The sequence below is a fragment of the Labrus bergylta genome, chromosome 20 (genome assembly GCF_963930695.1).
Source record: "Labrus bergylta chromosome 20, fLabBer1.1, whole genome shotgun sequence".
NCBI classification, from domain to species: Eukaryota; Metazoa; Chordata; class Actinopteri; order Labriformes; family Labridae; genus Labrus; species Labrus bergylta.
The window spans coordinates 13,193,661-13,204,282 of record NC_089214.1 but is presented as its reverse complement, the minus strand read 5'-3'; the positions used below and the strand labels follow the sequence as shown (position 1 = coordinate 13,204,282).

At 40.6% G+C, this 10,622-nt stretch overlaps 1 protein-coding gene across 1 annotated transcript; it reads left to right on the top strand.

Moving 5' to 3' along the window:
• Positions 1-1,189: 1,189 nt before the first annotated feature.
• Positions 1,190-6,879, top strand: si:dkey-12l12.1 (uncharacterized). The gene is made up of 6 exons (XM_065949124.1): positions 1,190-1,449; positions 3,109-3,156; positions 4,218-4,328; positions 4,611-4,727; positions 6,253-6,333; positions 6,418-6,879. The coding sequence occupies exons 1-6, from the start codon at positions 1,327-1,329 to the stop codon at positions 6,466-6,468; spliced, it is 531 nt and encodes a 176-aa protein (XP_065805196.1). The 5' UTR covers positions 1,190-1,326; the 3' UTR covers positions 6,469-6,879.
• Positions 6,880-10,622: the final 3,743 nt, after the last annotated feature.

Genomic DNA, 10,622 nt, shown 5'->3' with positions numbered 1-10,622 from the left:
TAGCAATGTTGGTTTCAGAGGTCTTTTTCACTCTTCCCTTCTTTCATTTCCTGACTAAATATCCCATCCAATAATTCATGTTAGCTTGCAGCCGTCTAGCCGTTGGTCTCACTGAACCTCAACAGTTCTCAAAATAGTGTTGAACAGATTTCAGAGTAAAGGGGGGAGCCTTTAAATTAATCTTTCATTTTTTGTACTCAAACTGTGACTCACTGGGAAATTTTCAGACTTGACAAATGCAGTCACTGATACGCTTGAGGACAGGAAAGTGGTATATGCGCTTGGACCGGAAATGAAACTTAACTTTAATTTTGCAATTTTCACAGCAGTGTTCATTTCCAGTCCTGACGGGAAACATTGCCTCTGTAACCCAGAGCCTGAGGCTATAAGACTGGATTCTCGTCTCTCCCTCTCCAACTCACTCTTTCCATCCTGTAATACACCTTGAGACAGGGTGTCTATTCATGTTTAACTCACCCCATCAGGAGATGCCTTCTTTATGGTGTGCTGTGTTTTACAGACCATATAAGCTCCCACAGCGGTACATTTACGACCCTCAATATGCTTTCAAGATAATGTAAAACATACTGTACATTTTATAGAAAATGAACAAAGTCTCTTTATTTATTTATGTTTTTTCTTCAACAGTTTCCCTCATAACATAAGAAACCATTCGTGTTTCTTATCCACATCTGACAGTCAGGATTTCATCTCTTTTGTCAAAGCTTATTCAGCTGAAGTCTACAAACTGCGAGATGAATTAGCAGTGTTGATAGCTGCTGTATATTCCACTGAGAAGAGTAATTACAGTAATTCTAAAAGGCTTTCTGAAGTGTTTGGAACTGTATAAACAGCCTGTGTATGTACACATTTTGAAAGAACCAGGAAAGGAGACAAATCGCTGCGTAATCCAACATTTCTTCAAGACATTACAAGAACCAAACCACCAATTTTTCATGTGTTGTGTAGAGAGGTTTGACAACGCAAGTAACTCTTCTATGTCTCTGCTCTCTTATTTACACACTCTTAAACACACACACACTTTGGCTGGAGCTACAGTGCAGGCATAAGTGGAAAATGTCCTTTATACTCCTCTTTGGGTAGGTGGGGGAGTCTTTAAAGGGGAGGCCCCTCTACATGTCTGACATGTTTCTGCAGGACCGCAGGCCACTGGCTGGCGCAGAGAGCAGAATTGTGGTGGGCTGTTTGTCTGTGTGAAGCTGGCATGGCCTCCCGTTCCCCTGCATCTGGTCCCCATTAGCAGAGCCGAGCATATAAAGCTGAGAGCTGACAGGGGCAGGGAACACTCGAGTTCCTGCCTGGATCATGGGGTTTACTATCTGGCTGTGCGTGCTGTGCCTGCAAGCGAGCCTGCTGTCACATGCCCTCGACTGCTCAGGATCAACACAGGGAGAGCTGTGTGTCAGCGGACAGACCGCAGACGGACAGGTAAGAGACACACCTCTGGATGTGATAGTTAGGGATTGACAGCATCGACCAAGGTGTCTATTATGCGTCAGTCATCATCAGTGCTGATGTGACATTTCAGGGGTGAGTGACGTCTGTTTAAGTCTTTTTAAATGTTGTTTGCTGGATAGAAACTACCTAATACATAATAACCGACACTTCTGTTAGTGAAAAGAAAATCTGAATTATCAGCCTGTTGAATGCTTTGTCTTTTTCAAAATAGTGGAATTAAAGCTCTAAAGTTATATTTAGGCAATGTGATTCGTATTTGAAGAAAGCTGTGTGTCTAAAAATGTGAAAATAAGTACAAATTAAAATGTTTTTTCTTACAGGTTTGGACATATCTGTCTGAAATGTTTTGTACAAGCCAGTCTTGGTTGATTAACTTTTTCTCTGGTTGGATGGCATAGATTTAAAACAGCAAATAATACAAGATTAATTTTTTGTTGTTTTTAAGATTTATAATAATTTCTCACAGTTTGTATTTTGAGGATAGGTTAAAATGACTCAAATTTTAAAGTGATTTGGTTCAGACAAGTGCTGGTCAGTGTTTTTACAGAAGCTTGGGTCAAAGGAAGCCAGCCACTCTGGAGGAATGTGACTTCACTCTGACTCCTTGGAAAAGAGTTTTTGCTGTGACGATAATAGTGGTCAATTGCATTACAGGCTGGCTGGAGACGTGTACAGTCTAACCCTGACCTGTGGAGACATATCATTTATTTTTCTAACAGAAACAAAGTCTCATTGTGATGGTTTTTACAGCCATACTGACACCACACTGAAAATATACCCCGTCTGTGGAACAAAATCTTTCTGCTCCCTTTTTTGGCTTTTCATGTGGCAGCCGCCTGTTATACTTTAAACTCGTGGTTAGCGCTTGTCTGCGGACAATCCTCATGTTGTGTCCAAAGTAATCTCCCTCATCTGGTCAACGGATCGGACAGCTGCAGGAGTTGAGGATTTTCACCCACACATGAAAGACTTTTCATTGGGCATTCTTCTCCATCCGAGGGACTATGTGCCACATATGTGTTTCTCTGCAGCAGCTATTTGTATTATAATTACAGCATGAGCAATTTGAAGCTTCTAATGTGGTGACTGCTAACTAATACACGATGAAGCATCTTTAAAGAGGCTGCATTTAGTGTAGTTCACTTGTGTTTTGAAGTTTTCCACCAAGGTCACTTGTGTTTATAATGAAGTGGAATAAATTAATGGAATCATTCATGGGACTCTGCAAGACATTATGTGCACAAAAGCAGAAAGCCAGATGGATTGTGGCAGGTTTTAAAAGAGGCTGAATTTGGTTAAATATCTCACGCATACACATAAACACATACTCACACTTACAAAGCATGCAGCTCAGTTTAATTAAACTTGCCCGAAACAACATTTCCGGTTTCCATCCAGAAATGGTGCCATGTTCAGTGACTTTAGTGTCGAAGAATTGTTTTAGTCAAGTTTTTATATTGATTAGGACCATTATTGGACAGGAGCAGGTGTTGTTTTCGCTGGGTCCCGTAGAGGCTAATGAATAAAATTGTGCTAAAGGGTAGGGATTTCGGTCTTGAATATAAACCCTCTTGGAAAAAATAAATGCAATTGTGATGACACTTGACCCTCTCTTTTTCTCCTTTGCAGTATGATGATCAGAAGCAGCAGAGGGAGCTGCCCTTGACTGATGGACAGGTAAGTGTCACCACCTTGTGCTCGGTCTGAAGCAGGTCTAACTTTGAAGGATTTGGATGCATGGTCACAGCACGGCAAAGATAAGGAAAAAAAACATCCCAGGACAACTATGAATTAAACATTTAGATTGTATGTGGTTGCCTTTAAACTGCAAAAGACGGTTTTAAAAATCTTGAGAGAAAGAGAAGAAAGAAATCTAAAGAGCCCCTGAGGTCCGAAAAAGTTACAAAAAAATCTGCAGTATAGTATCTATTATCTTGGGTGCACAAGTTGTTATGTTGTCGGACAAGATAATTATGTTGAGCACACAAGATATTAACTTGCGCGCACAAGTTAGATGGTAACTTGTGCAATACTCATACTCATAACTGGATGGCTGTTACCACAATGAATCTGGAGATATTTCATGAGTTCCATCCACAATGAAAATTAAGGCAGTCATCCAAACATAGGTCGACATCAATCTCTGTAAGTCCATCTAATTGCATCACAAATGATTGCAATGCAGATATTTTGTGGCTATAATGTAGTTGTTGTTTGCAACAGAGCAGAAAAAGAGAAAGAGCAGGAAGTCATTATTCAGTACTGGAAGCCGTGTTTTTATTTCCACACTTATATAACTTCGGAGCAAAAAAAAAGGGCATTGATTGAACTCTAAGCCCTGTGGTACTGTTATAAATTTGATCATAAAGCCCTAATTGGCAAATGGAAAAAGGGTTGTTCCTCCATGTGGCAGTACATTAATAAGGAAAACAAGTGGATCAATGGCAGTGCTTAGTGTATGTGCAGATAAATGAGGAATGCAGTAATGGGGGGATGCTGACAAAAATTATTTTGCCATTTCCTCTCCATTATTTGGAGTTTGACTGCAATTACATTTTAGAGACTGGACGTGACAGGGCCAGTACAGAGCAGCAGTGATGGGGGAAAAAAGAGCAGAATAGACGAACACTAGAATATTATTCTCATATAAGACTTGATGCAGCATACCAGGAAACATGCAGGAGCTGCTGTATCTCTGTGTGGATGTGGATGTGGCTCTGACTGTCTCATCGTTATAGGTTTTGTTCAGACGTAAGAGACAGCAGGAGAGGAGGGGTCCCACCCACCTGAGCCACTCCAGCCTTCCCGGGGCTGTCTCTGTCAAAGGCTTCCCAAACACTCTCATCCAGGTAAACCAATCTGGTTAGTCACACAGGAGTCAGAGTGATCAGAAAGCCACATGTGGGGGAGGTGGTGACTGGTTCACAATCCAGTAAAGTTCTAGTCATACTGAATCATCTGTGTTTGCTTTAAAAACAGGAATGATCCACAGAAACATTATTTCTATATTAGATAGATAATAAGCATGATTTGAGAGCATTCAAATTCGAAGAATATTAGAATGGATTCAGTTTCAATTTGAGCACAGTATGTATGAATGTATCTGCTTACCCCTGTGCCTTGTCTCAAAGGCTGATAGGTCCAGACGACACTTGACTCAAGCTGCAACAAAGAAAAAGAACAAACGTAAATCCCGCGTTGGCTCCTTCTCCCTCCTTAGCAACGACAAGAAAGCTAACCCCCTACAGGTGAGTCTCCATGGCAACCCCTTAGATGATAAAACAGCTGGGGCAAAAAGGCTGGATCATAGACTGTATAAAAATATAGACAGCATGACAGCTCCTCAAAAGTGAAGCCAAAACATTTGGAGTTAGCCCCACTGACTGGCTGCAATGTAGGCCATAAGTTCTGTCTCCTCCTTGTTAACAGATGGGACATGGGTCAGACCAAGCAGCAACATCCGGTGTTGAAAAATGAAGCCGGAAGGGCAAAATCCTTTAGTTCGTCAAGTGTCCACTTGACGCTGGCTGCACAAGCATTGGAAGTCATTAATACATCCAGTCAAAAAAGCCAGCAGAAATTAACACGTTTCATGTCAGCTCATGTTTCAATCAGCAACACACTGTACGGGTGGTGAGTTTTTTGATAAATTATCAGTTTTGATTTAATGAAGGATAAGTGTTAGACAAAATAAGTCCTGATTGTCAAGAGGCTCTCAGCTCCAGCTCTGAGTCTGCGTTGAGAGAGCATTTTCAGCATGGCGGCCATCAATAGGACTCCAGAGAATTGTATTTGTTTTTCTAAATATTTTTTATGGGCTATTTATGACTTTATTGTAGAGACTGGACAGTGGATGGAGTGAGAAATCAGGGAGAGAGAGAGAGTAGGAATGACATACGGGAAAGGAGCCATTGGTCGGATTGGAACACGGGCCGCCAGCTTCTGTATATGGAGGTCGCACTCAAAACACTAATCCACACATGTGCACAAACTGAACCCTATGGACATGCACTAATGGAGAGATGTCAGAGTGAGTTACTGCACAGAAAAATAGCGCCCGGAGCAGTTGGGGGGTTCTGCTCAAACGCACTTCTGCAGTACTCAGGAAGTGAACTGGCAGCCCTCATGCTACAAGCCCAATTGCCAAATTTGGTTTACAATGGGACTTGAATCAGCAACCCTCTGGTACCCAACCCAAGTTTCCTACAATCTGAGCTATCGCCACCTTGATAGCTCTGTCGACAAACGCGGCTCCTGGGCCAGTGTGCACTGGATGAGCAGAGTGGAAGAGGAATGGCGCGAGGATAAAGAATACTAACACAAGGGTCTTTAAAGTTTCCATAACTGTGTTTATCTGCTTCAAACTGACACACAAAACTCTGTCTAATGTAGACTGTACTGTGTGCGGTATCTTAGAAGTTTTATTGGTTAGGTAAATATGTGCTTCTGTTGTAGCAAAGGGTGGACGTCGAGATTGCAGCCCAACCAACCTCAACTGCGCAGACTCAGGCTCCAAATGTGTGACCTGTCAGTGCCTGTTTAGGAGGTTTTTTGTCTTCACCTTAATACAATGGCCGGTGGAGGGGACATGTCATCTACTGTATCCTTGTTTACAGTCAGTGGGCCAGATGTGTAGTCAGACTTACAGGGCTTTTTTATTTGATCAGTTCAGTCCACGCATAAGAATAATGTGTTTGTTAAAATGGCTTTTTGACATCATGCCACATAAACTATCATAATAACTCCTCTTCTGTTTTTTTATTTCACTTCCAGGTGACTCGAGCAAAGCGACAGGTGAAGCTCGATCCTTCAAAGAGAGGGAACTCAAATCGTTCGGGGGCTTTCTCTGTCCTGGTGAGAAGTGTGTTCATTCGTTCTCTTCAACACACGTCGACCACCTTCGCTGAACATTTACATGGTTTATTCTTTGCTTTCCAGGGAGATCCGCAGACTGACGGACAGACGGAAAGACCCAAAAGAAGCGTTTAGAAGATGGATGCTACAAAAATAAAAAATCTAGCAAACAGTGTGCATGTTCAAATGTGTCCACATTTTGCTGAAAACATGTTAAGAAACTGAACATTAGAGGGAAAATCTGACATTTGGAACAATAACTTCTATGTTGATTTAGTTTGATGTTTGTGACCATCAGTGATGTTTCAACTGTAAGCTCGCTGATCTGAATGAGCTAGTCCACACTTAGGGATTCTTTATATGCACTATTTTAAGTTTCTAATATATACCTGCATGATATAAAAATTAAAAGATCCCATATTATTATTCTAGTTTTCCATTGTGTTGTAACCTATTTAATCGCAGATTCCTTATGAAGATTGGGGGTATATTTTTGCAGAAATATGTCTTGTGTTGTATCAGATTTCAATAAAGGTTTAGTGGAGACATATTGTGTTAAAGTCTTTCTACATCAATAACTTGATTCTCTTTGGGGCCTTCTTTATGAAAGCGATTAATTGTCACACATACTGACCTCCGGTTAAGAAATGGGGTAGCTGTTTTTGTAGCAGCTCAGTCTTTCCCTCTCACTTTCCCAGAAAAACACAGCTTCCCAACATAAGTGCCTAAGACCTCAAATGAAGTATCACGGGCTGAAACACCATTAAGTCCCCAATTAGGGATGGTGAGTGTTACAGGTACTGTGCCTTGTTGGCAGGATAAAGCAGCAGGAAGCTTTCTTCTTTAAAAGGCCATAATCCATTTATACAACAGAAGCCAAGAGCAAATAAATAGGATGTGGATGTGTGCTAAATGTAGCCCAGACCATCTGTTTAAGAAGTCAAACTTTGTCTATTTAAATATCTTGTGCCGTTTTAAATTCATTTGGCCGGAAATGGAAACACAGCATGGTGGGGACAAAAAGATTTGTTTGAGTGTTTTCACAGGACACTGACGTAAATGTGTGCCCAATGTGGGCTGTCTCTGCATCCGAGTCTTCATCCTTTTTTCAGCGTATCAAATTCAGCAAAACACCTGACAAAAACAGCACAATACACTGAAGCATATGCTGGGTTAAAAATAAAAACAGGAAAAATGATGCCTAAAATTGTCCCCAGAACCACTCAGAGTGATGCCACCAGAAAATCCAGAGGATGAGGCAATCTGATGAGGCCAACGAGCCTGTGTAAATGTGTAAGGCAATCCAAGTGAATAGGATGAGTCATCCTGCGCTCGTTTACTGATCAAAGCCCTGAGCTCATGACGTAAGTATGCACTCCTCACAGTCTTATTATTGTGTTTTTTTATAGACACAAACAGAAGGAAAAGGGGGGAAAATTACACAACAAAATGTTATTTTTAAACTCAGCTTTTTCCTCTGAATCCCATAATTGATGCGGAATATCCTTCAGCAGCTGCTCCGGGAGAAAATAGACAAAGTCCTGAGCCGCTGACATAGTCATCTGATAACCTGGATTAGGTTGTGACTGTCTCTGTGTCGTCTTGGTGAAAACAATCACAGGATGGCATTCTGATTTCTCAGAAGAACAGAAATGATAAAGGCCATGATCTTAATACTCTATTTTTGAAGGAAAAAAAAAACAAGAGAGACACACAGCTGTGATGGCTCCCAGCAGGGTATAAACTGACTGACAGTACCCGTGGGTTAATACATTCTAGGAAATCCCAATTGATGACCTGAGCGGGGGAAGGGGAACAGTCCGAGCGTGTGAACACATTGCAGACAGTTCACACAAACTCATCCTCAACAGAAATCAACCATAGAAACCCGCTTCCTCTGGTGACGTAAATGTTAAATAAAAATTCAAACTTCAACCTGAGCACATGTCACTGTGTGTGGTCAACACAAAGGGAATCTTTACAACTTTTTCGCAGACATTGCGGTTTGTGTTATGGCGTGCCGCATTTTTTTCTCTCGTCATTCCCCTCGAGAACAAAGCCGATGATAATAACTTCTAACAAAACAATTAGGAAGCCTTCAATCTATAGGATTGCGGTAGGAAATGGCCGGGCTGAGGGATACGTCAGAATTTCCCATAAAAGCTCAGTCAGGTTTTGTACGTAGTTAGTGGCTTTAAGCATCCTTTTCAAGAAGTGGAAACCACAATGTAAGTATTAGTTTGTGTTGACAGAACCCTCCTCGTCCCAAACAGCATGCAATGTGGGAAAAGACAGTCACAAACAAGTTCTCCTTCAGCAGAGAGGAGTGATTTCTTTTACGAGGAGGATATGACCAACTAAGATTTATACCTATACAACTAGCCTACTGTGTAGAAACATATATCCATCTTCTTTTTCAATACATTGTCATTTACAGTGTTGTTCTATCTAATCAATTAGAGTTTATTGTGAGTCTTATTCATGCTCTTGGCATTATTGTGTCTCTGTATGGTATCGTAAATGATATCATTGCTTTGAAAAAGTCTTATTAGGCATTAACACGAGCAGTCAGTCAATAAACTATGTCTTAATCATTGCATTGCTCTGATCTTTGAACATCTAGACAAACTGTTTAGCAATATTAACATCAATTCATATCTGCATGCTACGGAGCCCCTCAAATCCCAAAAGTAAAAAAAAATATCTGAAGTTATTCTGTTGCTTGTGCGCACAATATAATTATTATAAGATATTGACCTGAGCACAGAAGATACTTTGTTTTTCCAAAATGTCCGTAAGAGTTGTTTTTCCAAAAATGTCCGATATTTCTTTTATTCATCAAACCGTTCCTAGCAACAGCTACAGCAGCTTGACGAGTTGATATAGGAAAGACACTATCACTGGCAGGCTTGTTGTGAAATAAGTAACCCTTTAAAGTTTAGTAAACATGAACATCATGAGAATAAAATGGAATTCAGTCTTATTATGTGGCTCAGTCAAATCTATTTTAAGATGAACTGATTTTGGTTTTGCTATAGTTGTGAATGAATAAAGTATTCCTGTACAATGAGAAATTGTTACTGGTATTCTGGATGTATTTATTTTTATTTTTACCTTCACGTGAGAGGTTAAGATAGTCTGGCTAAACAGTTGGCTTGTTTACAATCTGTCTAATACTCTGGTTGTTTGAGTTATGTCCTTGCAGACTAGATTGAGGGAATGTTGCTTAGTTCCTTGCTCACAGCATTGAGTCAACATAAAGATGTGAAAATGTTGGTGGAAACCATATGAAAAGTCAAGCTAATTTTTTTTTTTTGTTTAACTTGGCTATAAAAGTGCAACAGCCAAATTTCGTTCAAATGTGACTTCTTGTGACTGACAGTCTTGACAGGGTATTCCCTGCTTTGTATTCCTCAAGTAGTTCTCCTCGTCTTCTTTCTTCCCAATGACCTGAGACTGTGACCGCGCTTTCAGGCTGAATTTGGCTCCTTCTCTTCATCTTCTGCCACTTACCATCAGATCAGATACAGGGCGTTGGCTGTCTTCGTTCACCTCCTGTCATTCCTCTCTGGCCTGACATCACCTCCTCCAAACAGCCTCCCTAACTCTGCCTTCCTCTGACTGCCGTCACAGAAGCCCGTCCCTGTCACATCACTTGGGCCCTAATGAAAAAAAGAGAGATATGTGTGTGTGAGTCTTCAGTAACAGCATTGTGATGTCAGCTCAATATATCAGCCTGGTGACCTTTCAACATGTATGGCGAAGAGAAGGGTTATTTATTGGCTGATGCAGAATTCATTAACTTTTGCAGCCATATTCATTTTCTTATCCAAATAATGCCATCATCTGCGTTAGAAGATGCCTGTCAACTGTTCTCCCTTTTTTTCCACTAAAACAGATCTTTAGTCTTACATAGCCTACAAACCTTTGTAGTCACTGTCTTTAATGATATCCCATTTCCTATTGTTAATACAAATTGTTAGTGTTCCAGTTATATAGTCCAGTCTACCATGTAACCAGTAGACGTCACATGTGAACATGTGACAAAGTAATGTAAAAGCCAACACACCATGTCCAAATAAGGAGATGTGTTAATTCTACAAGTTCCTGGAACTCCAATGAAGTGATAAACACCATAACTCCCAAATATATTCCTTCTTTTGGTGCTTTGATATGATGTGGAGATTATACCCTTGATACTAAGCCCACAATAAACTAGCATTATTTATATGGTGTTTACACATGTTTTTTAACTGCTGATTAGGGTCAGAGACTAACCTGCCGCAAAT